The sequence below is a fragment of the Diaphorina citri genome, unplaced genomic scaffold, assembly GCF_000475195.1.
Source record: "Diaphorina citri unplaced genomic scaffold, Diaci psyllid genome assembly version 1.1 scaffold602, whole genome shotgun sequence".
NCBI classification, from domain to species: domain Eukaryota; kingdom Metazoa; phylum Arthropoda; class Insecta; order Hemiptera; family Psyllidae; genus Diaphorina; species Diaphorina citri.
The window spans coordinates 129164-147817 of NW_007378036.1; the positions used below are offsets into that span (position 1 = coordinate 129164).

Here is an 18654-nt window from a genome sequence, read left to right on the forward strand (position 1 = left end):
TTCCTTGGTATTTTTTTTTTTTTTTTTTTTTTTTTTTTTTTTTTTTTGTGAAATTTACGTATACTACTCGTAGAGATAGGTATTAAATTTTCCACAGTACAGTACCTATATGTAGACACTCTTAAAGTCTTTGCAGTCTGTAGTTCAAAACGTCATTGCTTCATACATGTAGCAGTAAATCCAACTGGTACGTACTAGTTGGATGTATAACTATTATACCTTGTACCTATAACTATTTTTGAAGCTACCTATCCTGATAGTTATAGGTACAAGGTACTATATTATATGGTTGTAGGTGCATAACAATATATGATATATGTAGGTACCTACAACAGATAAATTATCCGAGATTATTTAACAAAATGATAACGTAAGTATATTCAACTTATACCTAGATACCTATAGATACTCTACCCATGAATACTACCTACGATGTGACGTGTAACCAATAAACTCAATCATTCTATCACCCATCAGTAAATAATCTATCGGAATCTATCAATAAATAATTTATCGGCCTATCGGAAAAGCTATAATCATAAAAATTGAAAGAAGCTGCTCCCTTGTATCATTAAATGAATCTGTTAGCCATCTTGTATGTAGCTGTTTATTCCCTTCCTACTTCTCTATCACTCATTGAAATTCCAGCGAAAAAGCTGGTGTGGTATGAACCTGTTAAAGGACACAACACCGTAAAAAAAGAAGGAGAAAAATCCGTCAAATTTGCCATCAGAGACGAGTTGGGGGAAAAAAAACTTACCTACGAGTATTTTACCTATCTATTAGGAACTAAAAATTTGACGTCTCACACACACGAGTTTTCCAATTAGTCTGCTCCGATAACACTGAGACAAAATATCCGAATTCCAACACTCTTCGGAAAACACGACAACTTCTTAAAATAATAATAGGTACCTATAATGATAAAATAACAAAAAACAGGTAGGTAGGTAGGTAGGTATCTAGACGGAAAATCTATGGCAGAAACTAGGTAGATAGGTACCTCTAGACGGAAAATCTATGGCAGAGACTAGCTAGGTAGATATGAAGCACCTTTAGTTTTCATATTGATTAGCTCATGTTGCCCGCCGGAAAACACGACAACTTCTTAAAATAATAATTGGTACCTATAATGATAAAATAACAAAAAACAGGTAGGTAGGTAGGAAGGTACCTAGACGGAAAATCTATGGCAGAAACTAGGTAGATAGGTACCTACCTCTAGACGGAAAATCTATGGCAGAGACTAGCTAGGTAGATATGAAGCACCTTTAGTTTTCATATTGATTAGCTCATGTTGCCCGTAACAGGCACCTAGCATCGCATTCCTCAAGTTAATACTGATATGATAGATAATACTGATATGATATTTGTACATAGTGGGTAGATACCTAGGGTAAGTGTACCATTTATTCGCCCACCTAAAAAACGTACCATTTATTGGCCCACCTGCCCACATTTATTTTTTGTACATAGTGGGTGGCGGTAAAATAGCGGTCAGGGGGCATACTGAAAATTCTAGAAGTTTCTAAAAAAAGGGGTCCCTAAAGACAAGTATGGATTAATACAAACTCCCCCTTAATATTTAATACCCTTCTTAATTTTGGAGTCTTACTTTTTTTAGCTTTAATGGTAGGATTTCCAGTGAAAAATATCTCATGTAAGCTCGAGACGATAGTATGTTGAATACACCAGTTCCCAACTAAGCAACGTTGAGCTTGGTTGTTATCCCGATGGGTGACCATCTTAGGCCATTGCGGGATATCTTTTCCCAATTCAGCTCGCGTTGGGTGAGGTTAATGTGAGGAGACGAGTAGTTTGTCACCGAAGGGAGGGTAAAAAACCCCCCGTCTAAACATAAACATATACATAGGTACTTCAACAAGCAATAGTTTGTGTGTCTGTTTGTTTCACCTTGGATCCGGCCCTTTTTCCGGGTGAATTCTACACATGACTATAACTAAGTAAAGTACCTATAGTTATTGGTGTGTCTGTTTGTTTCACCTTGGATCCGGCCCTTTTTCCGGGTGAATTCTACACATGACTATAACTAAGTAAAGTACCTATAGTCTTTCTCTTCGCTTTCGGGACGATAAGACCTTAACAGTTACAGTTCCCTCTATCAAATTTAATATCATCTCTCTTTATCATATCAGTTATTGGATTTTATTGTTTTCGGTAGGTACTGTATTTTATTGTTTCCGGATTTTCACTTTAGTTCCCCTGCTCACAAAAGAAACCCCTTCGCTTTCGGGACGATAAGACCTTAACAGTTACAGTTCCCTCTATCAAATTTAATATCATCTCTCTTTATCATATCATATCAAAACTCTTTAAAAAAAATAAAATAAAAAAAACCTAAATCTTTATAGATTTCTTCGCTAGAAAAAGAGATTTGTGGTACGTTCGTGGTATGTTGCGAAATGCATAGTATTATGGACCAAATTTTAGTCAGATGACGAGACATTTAGCTATTTTACCTTCAAATTTAGACATTTAGCTGTTTTACCTTCAAATTTAGTCAGGTGACGAGACATTTAGCTGTTTTACCTTCAAATTTAGTCAGATGATGAGACATTTAGCTGTTTTACCTTCAAATTTAGTCAGGTGGACGAGGCATTTAGCTGTTTCACCTTCAAATTTAGTCAGGTGACGAGGCATTTAGCTAATTTACTGTCAAATGATGAGACATTTACTTATTCATTTATAGCTATTCTAACTACACTCTGTTGCCGTCAAATTTAGTATTTGCCAGCAAAGCAGTTCTCTTGTAGGTGTCTATAATTTCATGTTTAGCAACGTCAATGCAAGTGACTGCATATGCCAAATATGCCAGCAACCTCTGTAGTAGCCCAGGGGCAAGCCATGTTAGGCTTGCAAAACCGGAATAAAAAAAATACTCGTAGGTACCTAAAAAACCCCCGATTGATATTTAATTCTTCACTCTTCTCGGAAGTTAAGATACCAGATCAACCCGTAAATTTTAGTCAGATGACGAGACATTTAGCTGTTTTACCTTCAAATTTAGACATTTAGCTGTTTTACCTTCAAATTTAGTCAGGTGACGAGACATTTAGCTGTTTTACCTTCAAATTTAGTCAGATGATGAGACATTTAGCCGTTTTACCTTCAAATTTAGTCAGATGACGAGACATTTAGCTGTTTTACCTTCAAATTTAGTCAGGTGGACGAGGCATTTAGCTGTTTCACCTTCAAATTTAGTCAGGTGACGAGGCATTTAGCTAATTTACTGTCAAATGATGAGATATTTATAGCTATTCTAACTACCTAACTACACTCTGTTGCCGTCAAATTTAGTATTTGCCAGCAAAGCAGTTCTCTTGTAGGTGTCTATAATTTCATGTTTAGCAACGTGAATGCAAGTGACTGCATATGCCAAATATGCCAGCAACCTCTGTAGTAGCCCAGGGGCAAGCCATGTAAGGCTTGCAAAACCGGAATAAAAAAAAAATACTCGTAGGTACCTAAAAAACCCCCGATTGATATTTAATTCTTCACTCTTCTCGGAAGTTAAGATACCAGATCAACCCGAATTGACAAATCAATATGGAAATGATTGGTTTTTTTCCAAATATAGATGTACCTATGGTAATGAGCAGTGGCGTAACTTTCAAGGGGCATTGGTTGATCCACCGCTGATGTGCGGATGATCTCTAGGCGAAAGTATGCAAATTTTTTTTTTTCCAAATATAGATGTATGATGGTAATGAGCAGTGGCGTAACTTTCAAGGGGCATTGGTTGATCCACCGCTGATGTGCGGATGATCTCTAGGCGAAAGTATGCAAATCTACTGAGCTGCCCACGCCCCACTTGCTCCCGCCGACTACATGAAATACAATACTTATTTTTACTTTCCTTATCCTATAGGAAGGAAAGTAATGTAATCGGGTCAAAATTTCGATGGTCAGTTTTTAGTACCAAAACACGTTTTCTACTGAACCCCCCTCTCCCCCTGAATACCTACATCACTAACAACCCATATACCACCTCCGGGTGAAAGCACAAATATACATCAAGAGAGACGCTAAAAACTAGAAATAAAATCTACCCCACGCCATGTCCAGTGAATTGATTCCATAGCCATAATAGGGGCTTTCTACTGAACCCCCCTCTTCCCCTGAATACCTACATCACTAACAACCCATATGCCATATACCACCTCCGGGTGAAAGCACAAATACTTACATCAAGAGAGACGCTAATAAAAACTAGAAATAAAATCTACCCCACGCCATGTCCAGTGAATTGATTCCATAGCCATAATAGGGGCTTGACCTTGGCTACGTTCAATCTCTCCATAGTCCATCAACCACTCAAAGACACTTTTTATGCACAGTTTGGCACCTGGCACTGGTGGCACTTATACATTGCAGGTATCGGCTTAAGTACCATTTTTCATGATTGTGTCAATAATGACTAGCAAGGATTTATACCCAATATCACAGTGGTGTATAGTGATAAAGATAAGGTAATAGGTTTAAAGGAATTTTAATTGTGTTAGGCCATGAATGCTTGTCACAAATGTCATTCCTAGCTTGATATATTACGCTTAATTTTATGACATAATTTGGACTCGAACCACCAACTTCCAGATCTAAAGTCACCGTGCTAATCACACCACTGAGGTTGGTGTAGTGGTTAGCATGGTGGACTTCAGCTCTCGAGTTTGTGGGATCTCAAGGAGAAAGCCGTTCTGAGAACGAACCTTATCTGTCCAAAATCATCTGCCCGAGTGAGAATCGAACGCGCTACCTTGCGCTTTCGAGGCAGGCGCTCTACATTCCAAGCTAATGGCAAGCATGCAACGTAGTCAAAAGGAGTGGTTTTTTTTACCGAATCTATTGAATCGATTGAATCTAGCTTAAAAAAAAAAGTGTTTTCAAATTTTGAAACCAGTGAATGGGATTTTCTAATCCATTGAATCCGGATTTGTTAGATTCGATAGGTTAAAAAAAAAAACAAAAAACAAAACAAAAACAAAGCGTATCCAAAGGTTACGTAGATCAACAGAAGTAGGTACACACATGTGTACAAGAGATTAAGAGAGTACTGAGCCAAATTGCTGCCACAAAATGACAAAACATCCAAAGAAAACTTACCTTCGTCAAATAAAGATCCTCGATAAATCACACCACACGGATTCGAAAGCACAAACGTCACGACTATGAGGTTCCTTTTCGAGATCGATTGAGTAAAGTCTAAAAATTGAGACTGATTCGATTCAAGCTTGTTACGTACTCGCGTGTTGGCATCGAGTACCACCAACCTTCCAAGTCCATATTAGGGAATGACTGAGGACTGAAGACCGAATGAAATCAAGGCGGACCAAAGTTAATCTCGCGTTAATCTCGAGATGAAGAGAACGATTTTTTTTTTTTTTTTTTGAGGGAACTGTAACTGCTAAGGTATTATCGTCTCGAAAAAACGACGGTAACCAGAGAGAAAAAAAAACAACGGTTTAACAGAGTTTTGATAGAAGGAACTGTAACTGCTAAGGTCTTATCGTTCCGAAAGTTAAGAGAGAAGGAAAGACAGGATAGAAGAAAGCCAGCCGTTCCGAGAACAAACCTTATCCGTGTAGGATAAAATCCGCCCCGGGCAAGAATCGAACCCGCGACCTAGCGCTTACCAGGCTCGAGATGAAGAGATGTGGACTAAAAATGACATGTAAGCTCGAGACGATAGTACGTTGAATACACCAGTTCCCAACGAAGCAACGTTGAGCTTGGTTGTTATCCCGATGGGTGACCATCTTAGGCCATTGCGGGATATCTTTTCCCAATTCAGCTCGGGTTGGGTGAGGTTAATGTAAGGAGACGAGTATAGTTTGTCACCGAAGTGAGGGTAAAAACCCCCCCGTCTAAACATAAACATATACATAGGTACTTCAACAAGCAATAGTTTGTGTGCAGTGGCGTAGCGTGGTCTAAATTCAAGTGTAGGGCATGTAGGGCTCATGCACAGGTCTACCAAATCCCATCACAGTACATGCCATTAATATTTATGGGCATCCCTTAAGACAAGTATGGACGTATGGATTAACAAACTCCCCCTTAATATTTAATACCCTTCTTTATTTTGGAGTCTTACTTTTTTTAGCTTTAATGGTAGGATTTCCAGTGAAAAATAGGTATCTAGCTAGTTTTTTTTTTGTGAAATTTACGTATAGATAGGTACTAAATTTTCCACAGTACAGTACCTATATGTAGACACCCTTAAAGTCTTTGCAGTCTGTAGTTCAAAACGGCATTGCTTCATACATGTAGCAGTAAATCCAACTGGTACGTACCTACTAGTTGGATGTATAACTATTATACCTTGTACCTTTAACTATATTTGAAGCTACCTATCCTGATTGTTATAGGTACAAGGTACTATATTATATGGTTGTAGGTGCAAAACAATATATGTAGGTACCTACAACAGATAAAATATCCGAGATTATTTAACAAAATGATAACGTAAGTATTCAACTTATACCTAGATACCTATACAGATGCTCTACCCATGAATACTACCTACGATGTGACGTGTAACCAATAAACTCAATCATTCCATCACCCATCAGTAAATAATCTATCGGAATCTATCAGTAAATAATTTATCGGCCTATCGGAAAAGCTAATAATCATAAAAATTGAAAGAAGCTGCTCCCTTGTATCATTAAATGAATCTGTTAGCTATGTTACAGTCAAAGCAGGAATAATTTATTCTAGCTGTTTTACAGTCAAATTTAGTCAAATGACGAGACATTTTAGCTATTGTACCGCCAAATTTAGTAAAATTTTACAGTCAAATTAGCTGTTTTCCAGTTAAATTCAGTAAAATGACGAGATATTTAGCCATTTTTCCGCTAAATTTTAGCTATTGTATTTTATTGTTTCCGGATTTTCACTTTAGTTCCCCTGCTCACAAAAGAAACCCGATGCAAAGTATAGGATATGTGTAGCGTGGGACTTCTGTATGTATGAGTACCTATATGAATGAGTCAGATGAGAAACGTTAGCATCCGAAGATGACAGACTTGAAAACAATCCAAATTACCATCCTAAAGGTACAATACCAGCCTAGTTACAGACTTGAAAACAATCCAAATGGGGCTCAACCAAATGACAATTTTTTTCGAGATAGAGTCCTATTCCGATGTAAAAGTACCCAAAAAGTGCATTGGCGCACTCAAAAACATCCAAAACGGTCCCTAAATCCCCTAAAATGTCGCTAAAAGGTCGCAAAAAAAATAACGTTGAAACAGCCATGGTTTACGACCTCGCATGAACTGAAGTCATCACGAAAAAATGGCTGCCCGCGAAAATTATAGAAGCTCAACCAAATGACAATTTTTTTTCGAGATAGAGTCCTATTCCGATGTAAAAGTACCCAAAAAGTACATTGGCGCACTCAAAAACATCCAAAACGGTACCTAAATCCCCTAAAATGTCGCTAAAAGGTCGCAAAAAAAATAACGTTGAAACAGCCATGGTTTACACATGAACTGACGTCATCACGAACTGACACATGAACTGACGTCATCACAAAAAAATGGCTGCCGTCCTTTATCAGCGAAGAAAAAAAAAAGTGGTTGAGCCCCATTACCATCATAAAGGTACAATACTAGCCCAGTTACAGACTTGAAAACAATCCAAATTACCATCCTAAAGGTACAATACCAGCCTAGTTACAGACTTGAAAACAATCCAAATTAGAATCCTAAAGGTACAATACCAGCCTAGTTACAGACTTGAAAACAATCCAAATTACCATCCTAAAGGTACAATACTAGCCTAGTTACAGACTTGAAAACAATCCAAATTACCATCCTAAAGGTACAATACTAGCCTAGTTACAGACTTGAAAACAATCCAAATTACCATCCTAGAGGTACAATACCAGCCTAGTTACAGACTTGAAAACAATCCAAATTAGCATCCTAAAGGTAGGTACAATACCAGCCTAGTTACAGACTTGAAAACAATCCAAATTAGCATCCTAAAGGTGCAATACCAGCCGAGTTACAGACTTGAAAACAATCCAAATTACCATCCTAAAGGTACAATACCAGCCTAGTTACAGACTTGAAAACAATCCAAATTAGCATCCTAAAGGTGCAATACCAGCCTGGTTACAGACTTGAAAACAATCCATATTCTTTTTTTTATAATTATCATATTCTTTTTTTATAATTTTTTCCGACTATCTTATTATGAGTAAGATTACTCAGTTTGAGTAAAGAGTAAATTCAAGTATATGCTTGGTTTAGCGCTGTTGTGACGTGGGCACATTGTAGGTCGAATATTCTTTTTTTATAATTATCATATTCTTTTTTAATATTTTTTCCGACTATCTTATTAGGAGTAAGATTACTCAGTTTGAGTAAAGAGTAAATTCAAGTATATAATGCTTGGTTTAGCGCTGTTGTGACGTGGGCACATTGTAGGTCGAATCTCGAGATCGCCCACCCTTAAGACCAAGTCACTGTATCTCAGCCAACTAACTTATTTATCATTACGTCTATGTGCTTATTATTAAACCTATACATAAATTTAATATGTATACTTTATGTACTTCCTATATTAGTCGGTAGACTAGCTCATTCAACGAACGAAGTGAAGGTCTACGTTTTAACTCGACCATTTTGCATTTAGTTTGGATGTTTGTATGTTCCGCTATAACTCGCGAATGCCTGGTCCGATTTTGATGAAATTTAATACACTTCTTAATTAGTACAATGCACGTTGCTGCGGTTGCTGATTGAAATTTGGGGTCCCTACACTGAACGGAGTCGCTTTGACCTGGGCTTGAAGTTCCCCCAACAAATGATTCATCAATCCTTTATCATAAAACCCAGGGTGGTTGGGTGGTCCAGAGTTACCTGACGGTTTTGATTTGCCCATTACTTTGTTATAACTTGTCGTAGCTTGTTGAAATTGATATCGTTCAGAACTAAATGAGCTTTTGTTACAATGTAGTCGTGGACCCCACAACATCGAGCTCTCGCTGTGGTGGCATTTTTTAAAAGTAGTGAATTTTTGACTAATGCTCAGAGGAAGTTTTGCACCCATTTACCATTTAGATTTTCCTCCCTCTTAATTAACTCGATCTTAGCTCACGCGACTTTTTTTTCAAGGAAATACATAGGTACGTTAAGAACAAGGTGTACCTATAATCTTAAATTAAAAGAACAAGATCCATTCACTCATTCACATTTCACACACTGATCACTCTATCCTATAATCTTAAATTAAAAGAACAAGATCCATTCACTCATTCACATTTCACACACTGATCACTCTATGATTTTCCTCCCTCTTAATTAACTCGATCTTAGCTCACGCGACTTTTTTTCAAGGAAATACATACGTTAAGAACAAGGTGTATAATCTTATATTATAAGAACAAGATCCATTCACAGTTCACAGTTCACATTTCATAGTTCACACACTGATCGCTCTATCTCGAGAACCCATCATAAAACCCAGGGTGGTCCAGAGTTACTTGACGGTTTTGATTTGCCCATTACTTTGTTATAATTTGTCGTAGCTTGTTGAAATTGATATCGCTCAGAACTAAATGAGCTTTTGTTACAATGTAGTCGTGGACCCCACAACATCGAGCTCTCGCTGTGGTGGCATTTTTTAAAAGTAGTGAATTTTTGACTAATGCTCAGAGGAAGTTTTGCACCCATTTACCATTTAGATTTTCCTCCCTCTTAATTAACTCGATCTTAGCTCACGCGACTTTTTTTTCAAACCTAATCTAACCTAACTTAACCTAACCTGAATTAACCTAAAAAGTGGAGGTGGAAGTGAAAGTGGAGACGAAAATGGAGGTGGAGGTGAAAGTGGAGATGAAAGTGGAGGTGAAAAGAGAGGTGGAGGCAAATTGGAGGTGGACGTGAAAGTAAAGGTGGAGGATTAAGAGTGTGCTAGATGTAGTTTTGACCGGCGCGAACGACATGTTGTAACACATACCTACTTTTTGCGTTTAACCTAACCCTAACCTAACACTGATCACTGCTCATTTGTGAAAGTTCCTTTTTGCGTTCAACCTAACCCTACAATAACACTGGTCACTGCTCATTTGTGCGTTTAATCTAACCCTAACCTAACACTGGTCACTGCTCATTTGTTATTTATTTAACTTCTCAGTCCTAATAAGTCCTGTGTGTCTTGTCTGACGTGTAGTTGTCTGAGTAAGTGTCCAGTCAGTAAAGTACTTGCATGAGTAAATGGTTATTTTGTAAATATAAAGGTCCTGTAAGTTAGGTACATCTAGTATTTGGTATAGGTCATCTAGTATTTGGTAGTTCACACACTGATCGCTCTATCTCGAGAACCACAACACCTAGAAAGCTGAAATTTGGTAGGAACATTCCTTTTATGGTCTAGGTGCACAAGTTCGGCCATGCCTTTTTCACAAGTTTGGCCATGCCTCGGGATGAACTAGCGGTATTCCGGAGCGAAGCGACGGAATTCAGCTAGTCTTATATTATGTGCGTTTAATCTAACCCTAACCTAACACTGGTCACTGCTCATTTGTGCGTTTAACCTAACCCTAACCTAACACACTGGTCACTGCTCATTTGTGAAAGTTCCTTTTTGCGTTCAACCTAACCCTACAATAACACTGGTCACTGCTCATTTGTGCGTTTAACCTAACCCTAACCTAACACTGATCACTGCTCATTTGTGCGTTTAACCTAACCCTAACCTAACACTGATCACTGCTCATTTGTGCGTTTAACCTAACCCTAACCTAACACTGATCACTGCTCATTTGTGCGTTTAACCTAACCCTAACCTAACACTGATCACTGCTCATTTGTGCGTTTAACCTAACCCTAACCTAACACTGATCACTTTCTAACGGCCTAACCTATTGTTGGCGAATAAGAAAATTATTTTTTTTCATCTTTGTGTTGGTCAACATGGCGATAAGGTAAGATTTCCGTACGGATTTTGTTCCCTCGTACGGTAAGTACGGTAATACACCTGTAAACACTGAAAAGATGGCCGCTGTGTTCGTCAGAGTTGTTCGTTCTTCGTTGTTCGAAGTATCGTTGATCGTGGAAATAGATTTCAAAGTTCGTTTTTTAAGTGTTAATCAATAAAATATGTGACTTTTTTAACTTTGCTATTTTAAAAACTTGTCAAGGAACACTCCTAAAGCAAGTATCTTCCCTCTTATAGACAGATTTTTGTAATGTCTCACGGACGCGCCTAAGATTTCAAAGTTCGTTTCTTAAGTGCTAATCAATTAAAATGCAAAAAATGGACGAAATGGAAAAATTTTCACTTTTTTCCAACGTTGCCACAAAATAAAATACGCGTAAAGAAGAAAAATTCCGTTTGTCATCATTTTTCCTGCTCTATGACTTTGAACATCACCCAAGTAAGCGCAACTGATCTACAAGTATTTTTCATTGACATGACATTTGATTTTTGAAGTACCTACCTACCAAAGTTATCAGTGTTGTCAATTAAAAACTGACACAAGGTCTGTAATTTTTTTTTTTCTTGGAATAAAAGCCATCAAAGTTGGGAAAATGACTGAGAGAACTTTATTTGAAATGAGATTTACCTACCCAGAGCCATTGTCAGTGTTTTTCAAACCTACCAAAGTTATCAGTGTTGTCAATTAAAAACTGACACAAGGACTGTAATTTTTTTTTTCTTGGAAGAAAAGCCATCAAAGTTGGGAAAATGACTGAGAGCGAACTTTATTTGAAATGAGATTTACCTACCCAGAGCCATTGTCAGTGTTTTTCAAACCCACCCCGTAATTCAATATTTCAATTCATTTAATTGTTAGGGATTCTAAGCAGTTTTTTTTTTTTTAAGGGCAAAGTTACCAACCTATTGTTTAGTCAGTTGAATCAAAAAAGGTTGAAGATCAATTTAAGAACTGAAGAAATACCATTCTTATTTTTCAGGAAAAAACGTCTAGAGAATAATATTAGACAGCAGTAATGGAACTTAATGTTAAGGAATCAGAAGAACATGTTGGACTGTCACCACCTTTATATGATCCTTCTCGAGTAATAAAGGATGAACCCCTAGATATTCCTTATGAAGTCATGGTAAAAGAAGAATCTTATGAAGGTGACAATATAAATGTAGAAGAAAACAATCGGAATGATGCTGTTACTAGAGATTGTTTGGAGTTTTTCAAATCATGTCCCAAAGTCGAAGTCAGATCCGATCATGAAAGAAGAAGTATCAATTATAAATGTCAGGAGAGTTACAAGAGAGGAAAACTAAAGAAAAAACTACCCCAGGGTTTTGGATATAAATGTGATTTGCATTCAAAGGAATTTTCCTACAAATGTACTTTGACAGAACATAGGAAACTACACCAGGGTATCAGATATAAATGTGATTTGTGTTCAAAGGATTTTTCCTGCAAAAAACATTTGACAAGACATATGAAACTACACCAGGGTGTCAGATATAAATGTGATTTGTGTTCAAAGGAATTTTCCTGCAAAAGTTATTTGACAGAACATATGAAACTACACCAGGGTGTCAGATATAAATGTGATTTGTGTTCAAAGGATTTTTCCTGCAAAAAACATTTGACAAGACATATGAAACTACACCAGGGTGTCAGATATAAATGTGATTTGTGTTCAAAGGATTTTTCCTGCAAAAAACATTTGACAAGACATATGAAACTACACCAGGGTGTCAGATATAAATGTGATTTGTGTTCAAAGGAATTTTCCTGCAAAAGTTATTTGACAGGACATATTAAACTACACCAGGGCATAAAAAATAAATGTGTTTTGTGTTCAAAGGAATTTTCCCGCAAAAGTCATTTGACAAGACATATGAAACTACACCAGGGTGTCAGATATAAATGTGATTTGTGTTCAAAGGAATTATCCCACAAAAGTTCTTTGACAGAACATATGAAACTACACCAGGGTATCAGATATAAATGTGATTTGTGTTCAAAGGAATTATCCCACAAAAGTTCTTTGACAGAACATATGAAACTACACCAGGGTATCAGATATAAATGTGATTTGTGTTCAAAGGAATTATCCCACAAAAGTTCTTTGACAGAACATATGAAACTACACCAGGGTATCAGATATAAATGTGATTTGTGTTCAAAGGAATTATCCCACAAAAGTTCTTTGACAGAACATATGAAACTACACCAGGGTATCAGATATAAATGTGATTTGTGTTCAAAGGAATTATCCCACAAAAGTTCTTTGACAGAACATATGAAACTACACCAGGGTATCAGATATAAATGTGATTTGTGTTCAAAGGAATTATCCCACAAAAGTTCTTTGACAGAACATATGAAACTACACCAGGGTATCAGATATAAATGTGATTTGTGTTCAAAGGAATTATCCCACAAAAGTTCTTTGACAGAACATATGAAACTACACCAGGGTATCAGATATAAATGTGATTTGTGTTCAAAGGAATTATCCCACAAAAGTTCTTTGACAGAACATATGAAACTACACCAGGGTATCAGATATAAATGTGATTTGTGTTCAAAGGAATTATCCCACAAAAGTTCTTTGACAGAACATATGAAACTACACCAGGGTATCAGATATAAATGTGATTTGTGTTCAAAGGAATTATCCCACAAAAGTTCTTTGACAGAACATATGAAACTACACCAGGGTATCAGATATAAATGTGATTTGTGTTCAAAGGAATTATCCCACAAAAGTTCTTTGACAGAACATATGAAACTACACCAGGGTATCAGATATAAATGTGATTTGTGTTCAAAGGAATTATCCCACAAAAGTTCTTTGACAGAACATATGAAACTACACCAGGGTATCAGATATAAATGTGATTTGTGTTCAAAGGAATTATCCCACAAAAGTTCTTTGACAGAACATATGAAACTACACCAGGGTATCAGATATAAATGTGATTTGTGTTCAAAGGAATTATCCCACAAAAGTTCTTTGACAGAACATATGAAACTACACCAGGGTATCAGATATAAATGTGATTTGTGTTCAAAGGAATTATCCCACAAAAGTTCTTTGACAGAACATATGAAACTACACCAGGGTATCAGATATAAATGTGATTTGTGTTCAAAGGAATTATCCCACAAAAGTTCTTTGACAGAACATATGAAACTACACCAGGGTATCAGATATAAATGTGATTTGTGTTCAAAGGAATTATCCCACAAAAGTTCTTTGACAGAACATATGAAACTACACCAGGGTATCAGATATAAATGTGATTTGTGTTCAAAGGAATTATCCCACAAAAGTTCTTTGACAGAACATATGAAACTACACCAGGGTATCAGATATAAATGTGATTTGTGTTCAAAGGAATTATCCCACAAAAGTTCTTTGAAACTAGAGGTAAATATGCGCTAAAAGGAATTTTCCAGCAAAAGTCATTTATTTTGAAAGAACATATGAAACTACACCAGGGTGTCAGATATATATCTAATTTGTGTTCAAATTAATTTTCTTACAAAAGTAATATAAGAAACTAGAGGTAAATATGTGTTCAAAGGAATTTTCCAGCAAAAGTCATTTATTTTGAAAGAACATATGAAACTACACCAGGGGGTCAGATATATATCTAATTTGTGTTCAAATTAATTTTCTTACAAAAGTAATTTGACAAAACATATGAATCTACACCGGGGTATCAGACATAAATACATATGATTTGTGTTCAAAGAAATGAGTTATCACTTTGAAATCAGAACAAACAAGTTAAAACAAAAGTAAATAATGATATTTGGCCGCCAAAAGTGATAATTCGTTTACATCTTAAGGTCGTGGTTATGTACCGGGTTGGGTTGAGCTCGGACTAGTTGAGACAGAAAACATTTTGTTTCTACAATTTGGCATGGGAGTGGTAACTTAAAAACAAGGTTAGTTTACCAACCTTGCCTATACCAAATTGCTCCGGACCTGTTGGAATTTTCGAAAAGAAACGAAAAAAAAAAAAAAAAAAAAAAAAAAAAAAAAAAAAAAAAAAAAAAAAAAAAAAAAAAAAAAAAAAGAAGAAAAAAAAAAAAAAAAAAACCGAAAAAATAAAAAAAAATGGCAATATTTAAATTCGTGAAATTTGCGAACTTGGTACCAACTTTGGAATTTCAAAAGAGAACACCCATTTTTTATTGCATATTATTATTCTACGTAAAGTTTCATGTACAATCGACTATTCATTCTTTTTTTTGCGATTCGCAATTACGCGTATTTCGCGAAATATCGCGAACATTTTTACCTAACTGAAATATGCCTGTGACGCCTGTGTGACATATTATTTCACAATGTTTTTCCTTCATAAATCATGTGGTAACATCAGATTTTGGCTTCATGTACAATCGACTATTCATTCTTTTTTTTTTGCGATTCGCAATTACGCGTATTTCGCGAAATATCGCGAACATTTTTACCTAACTGAAATGTGCCTGTGACGCCTGTGTGACATATTATTTCACAATGTTTTTCCTTCATAAATCATGTGGTAACATCAGATTTTGGATTGAGACAATTTTTCGCAAATTTACAAATTTTGCAAAGTCCGCGAATCGACAAAGTGATTGAAATATACCATGTGACACATCATTTCACAATGTTTCTCCTTCATAAATCATGTGGTGACTTCAGATTTTCGATTGAGACCATTTTTCGCGAAATTTGCGAGAGTTCGCGAATCGACAAAGTAATTCAAATTTTGCGAATTCACGAAAAATGGTGTCGATCCAAAATCTGATGTCACCACATGATTTATGAATGAAAAACAATGTGAAATGATATGTCACACGGTACATTTTAATCACTTTGTCGATTCGCCGACTTTGCAAATTTGCGAAAAATGGTCTCAATCCAAAATCTGATGTTACCACATGATTTATGAAGGAAAAACATTGTGAAACAGTGAAATAATATGTCACACAGGTACATTTCAGTTAGTTGAATGTTCGCGATATTTCGCGAATCGCGAAAAAATGACTGAACAGTCGATTGTACATGAAACTATAAGTTAGTATTTGAATGTTCGCGATATTTCGCGAATCGCGAAAAAATGACTGAACAGTCGATTGTACATGAAACTATAAGTATAGAATAATAATTTGCAATAAAAAAAAAAATAAGGCTTCTCACTTGTAATGGAGGAGTTGCAAATGGATAAAAATTATAAATAAATGGTCGATTCCTATGTAAAAAGTTGGGAAAAATCCAAATCTGAGGTCAAAACTCCGAAAAACAACTGTAAAAGGTCGAAAATTCAATTTTTATAATGAAAAAGTTCAAAGATTTGTGACGTCAGACTTAACGCAGTTGCTATTTGGATGCAACACAAAACGTTTGGTTAAGATAGGTGCTGCGGTTGGCGGTATTTTGACCGCTTTTTGGCGGTTTTCGACCATTTTTTGGCGGTTTTTAGCGATACTGACCAAACGGTGAGAGATATTGTAAAAGTTACAATAGAACTACACTCAAATGAGCATCATTTAATAGGGTAAGGAAAGTCGTGTGGTGTTTTTTAATTACACAAGACAATACGTCTATATATGTACATTTTTTTCTCTTTCAAAATGTACTTATTCACACGTGAATTACTTTATTCCATATTTATGTTCTATGTGATAATATATTTATGAAATAAATAATGAAATGAGGAAGGTTCTGTTTAAAGTCTCAGCTTAGGCAAAAGAGACTAGTGAGGTCTACAGTTCACAGGGATATTGTAAAAGTTACAATAGAACTACACCCAAATGAGCATCATTTAATAGGGTAAGGAAAGTCGTGTGATGTTTTTTAATTACGCAAGACAATACGTCTATATATATGTACATTATTTTCTCTTTCAAAATGTACTTATTCACACGTGAATTACTTTAATCCATATTTATGTTCTATGTGATAATATATATTATTTATGAAATAAATAATGAAATGAGGAAGGTTCTGTTTAAAGTCTCAGCTTAGGCAAAAGAGACTAGTGAGGTCTACAGTTCACAGAACTACTAGTAACATTCGTCCCTCGAGAAGCAAATACTTGTCTATGATACTTTTGTCTGTCTATGGTTTGGGCCCTATCGTCCTGAAATCGAAGAGATAAAGGAGATGGGAAGACAAAATAGGATGAGTCTTGTCTATGATACTTTTGTCTGTCTATGGTTTGGGCCCTATCGTCCTGAAATCGAAGAGATAAAGGAGATGGGAAGACAAAATAGGACAAGGTCAGTCGTTTTGAGAACGAACCTTATCTGTTCAGGATAAAGTTTGGCCCGAGCGGGAATCGAACCCGCGACCTAGCGCTCACGTTAATCCCGGGTAATCCTTATTTTATATTGGAGATATCCAAGGTGGACAGAAAAAGAGTAGGTATTTCATCTTTCTAGAGACGTATCTACTGCGCTGCGGTCCAAATGAAGTCAAAGACAACAGGGCCCTATCCAGGATTTTATTGAGGGAGGCCAAGAGTCCAAACAGCGATATACCGAGGGGGGATGCTCCATATTTTTGGAGTCCGCCTCATAAAAATGGAGCAAAAATGAAACCCGATTGGGGAAGGCGCCTAAATACGGCTCTGAAAGACAAATGAATTTAGGTAGGTACCTATTCCTATTTCGGTCCTCAATCAAAAATATAAGCCAGCCTAGTTAGCTTAGTTGGTAGTGCGTCTGCCTTATAAGCGCTAGGCCGCGGGTTCGATTCCCACCCGGGGCGGATTTTATCCTGATGGTATAATGTTCGTCCTCGGAACGGCTGGCTTTCTCGATTCCCGCCCGGGGCGGATTTTATCCTGATGGTATAATGTTCGTTCTCAGAACGGCTGGCTTTCTCCTATCCTGTCTTCCTTCTCTCCTGTCTGTGAACAAAATATCTCGAGAACGGTATGAGCTAGAGACTTGAAATTTGGTATGTAGTTCACAAATGTAGGTATCAGATGTAAATGTGATTTGTGTTCAAAAGAATTTACCCACAAAAGTTCTTTGACAGAAGATATGAAACTACACCAGGGTATCAGATATAAATGTGATTTTTGTTCAAAGGAATTTTCCTGCAAAAGTTATTTGACAGGACATATTAAACTACACCAGGGCATAAAAAATAAATGTGTTTTGTGTTCAAAGGAATTTTCCCGCAAAAGTCATTTGACAAGACATATGAAACTACACCAGGGTGTCAGATATAAATGTGATTTGTGTTCAAAGGAATTGTCCCACAAAAGTTCTTTGACAGAACATATGAAACTACACCAGGGTAGGTATCAGATGTAAATGAGATTTGTGTTCAAAAGAATTTTCCCACAAAAGTTCTTTGACAGAACATATGAAACTACACCAGGGTAGGTATCAGATGTAAATGAGATTTGTGTTCAAAAGAATTTTCCCACAAAAGTTCTTTGACAGAACATATGAAACTACACCAGGGTAGGTATCAGATGTAAATGAGATTTGTGTTCAAAAGAATTTTCCCACAAAAGTTCTTTGACAGAACATATGAAACTACACCAGGGTAGGTATCAGATGTAAATGAGATTTGTGTTCAAAAGAATTTTCCCACAAAAGTTCTTTGACAGAACATATGAAACTACACCAGGGTATCAGATATAAATGTGATTTTTGTTCAAAGGAATTTTCCTGCAAAAGTTATT

The 18654-nt window shown here is 36.4% G+C and overlaps 2 protein-coding genes across 2 annotated transcripts in view; one reads left to right on the forward strand and one right to left on the reverse strand.

The window, feature by feature from the left end:
* Positions 1-11613, reverse strand: part of LOC103510466 (flocculation protein FLO11-like) — a 37495-nt gene extending 25882 nt beyond the window's left edge. Inside the window, exon 1 of the mRNA XM_026824498.1 lies at positions 11600-11613. Coding sequence (XP_026680299.1) covers positions 11600-11613 — 14 coding nt within the window. The remainder of the gene's footprint in view (positions 1-11599) is intronic.
* Positions 11594-16454, forward strand: LOC113467962 (zinc finger protein 845-like). Its single transcript, XM_026824499.1, has 3 exons — positions 11594-11614; positions 11952-12993; positions 16435-16454. The coding sequence occupies exons 2-3, from the start codon at positions 11988-11990 to the stop codon at positions 16452-16454; spliced, it is 1026 nt and encodes a 341-aa protein (XP_026680300.1). The 5' UTR covers positions 11594-11614; positions 11952-11987.
* The last annotated feature ends 2200 nt before the right edge of the window (positions 16455-18654 follow it).

What these genes read in the sequence shown, in the direction of transcription:
- LOC113467962 (XM_026824499.1), top strand. Translation starts at nt 11,988, where the DNA reads ATGGAACTTAATGTTAAGGAATCAGAAGAACATGTTGGACTGTCACCA. An exon ending in AAAGGAATTATCCCACAAAA is followed by an intron (nt 12,994 to 16,434) that starts GTTCTTTGACAG and finishes GGCGGTTTTTAG; the next exon opens with CGATACTGACCAAACGGTGA.